This window comes from Dendroctonus ponderosae, unplaced genomic scaffold (assembly GCF_020466585.1).
Source record: "Dendroctonus ponderosae isolate FM_Combo_2020 unplaced genomic scaffold, Dpon_F_20191213v2 Dpon_F_20191213_8, whole genome shotgun sequence".
Taxonomy (NCBI): domain Eukaryota; kingdom Metazoa; phylum Arthropoda; class Insecta; order Coleoptera; family Curculionidae; genus Dendroctonus; species Dendroctonus ponderosae.
Window position 1 is genome coordinate 12,212,553 of NW_026019016.1, and position 1,313 is coordinate 12,213,865.

Here is a 1,313-nt window from a genome sequence, read left to right on the forward strand (position 1 = left end):
CTCAAAAGCGCTTAAAATGTGCCGAAAAGGTGTATTATTCCGGATCTGAAAACTACCAATTCTAAAATTTGTTTGTGGTTTGATTGGATGGGTTCAATTGAAACTCACTTTTAATATTCAATAATCAGGAATGTTTAATTTTATAAAAAGTGTGTTCAATAATCAATTTCCATAAATATATACATGATAGAATAATTTGAATATAGACTATATCACTAGAATAACAATATTTACAATCCAATTATAAATATACAAAAAATAAATTGACCTATTTCTATCAATTCAATGGGGCCTAAATTTGGACGTATAGGAAATGGACTACGTATACTGTTGACCAATTGGAATGGGGGATTTTATCAGAAATTTAATATTGTTAGCTAACAGTTCTGGTAACGATTTGCATTGTGTAATGACTCAAATGAACAATTTTCTTTTTAAACTGTTTAATGCAAGGGCCAATTATTTGATACGGAAAACGTGTTTTTTTCATTAACTAGAGCATCAGTACCATTCATACACTGCTAAACTTATCACAATATCTACGTTGTTCTTCGTTGGCTCAGTCAGAGCAGAGCTTTTCACCTCTTTCGCTTCGAAACTAGCAATTTGACTCCGAGTCTGTGCGTGGCACTCCCAACTGTTGGCTCACTCTTTGTTCAATTTGCTGAAAATAGGAAAAAACCGTTGCTACCACAAGAAAAATAAAAAAAATCATGGAAGAAACCCGCTACCTGAAGACAATTGCCATTTTCCTCAATGATTTTGAGGCAAATGGGAAGCAACTGAGCGCAAAAAGTGCTGCTTTGCTCAATCGAAGATAGTGAGTTCAAATGATTGAACAGCTTTTGCTCAGTGGCTGCCCAAATGGAAGCAAACTACTTGCAAAGTATACAGGGTGACAATTTGAAAAGTTGCAATAGACTTAGAATAAGTAACACCTAAAAAAGGTACCACATTAGTGTAAGTGTGCGTTTTGGGTTAGCGAAGTCAAGGTCCGTTTGTTTACTCCTCCTTAGAACTTTCCATGCTTCTAAGAAAAACGCCCTACCAAACCTTAGAAAAGCAAAGCGCAAAATCAATATTCCCTATTGGCCAGCGGTGTTCTCCGACTTATCGCCCATTGATTGTAGTTGGGCTCGGTTTAACCAATCGCCCACAAACTGTTACATAACAAGGAAAAGGGTCTGTGTGAGCGATTTTAGTGTTTAAAAACATCATATCCCAGATAGCATTTGATATTCTATGAATATCCCAGAATGTTCAAAAAATATACAGAACATTGCGGGAATATCCTGGGAATATACATGGTTGAA

The 1,313-nt window shown here is 35.7% G+C and overlaps 1 protein-coding gene across 4 annotated transcripts in view; it reads right to left on the minus strand.

The window, feature by feature from the left end:
- Nucleotides 1-108: 108 nt before the first annotated feature.
- The window catches only part of LOC109542474, a 48,251-nt gene continuing 47,046 nt past the window's right edge, over nucleotides 109-1,313 (minus strand). For all 4 annotated transcript variants that reach the window (XM_048668987.1, XM_048668988.1, XM_048668986.1 and 1 more), the window contains one exon: nucleotides 109-664. In XM_048668987.1, the coding sequence (XP_048524944.1) occupies nucleotides 599-664 (66 nt within the window). In that variant the 3' untranslated portion in view covers nucleotides 109-598. The remainder of the gene's footprint in view (nucleotides 665-1,313) is intronic.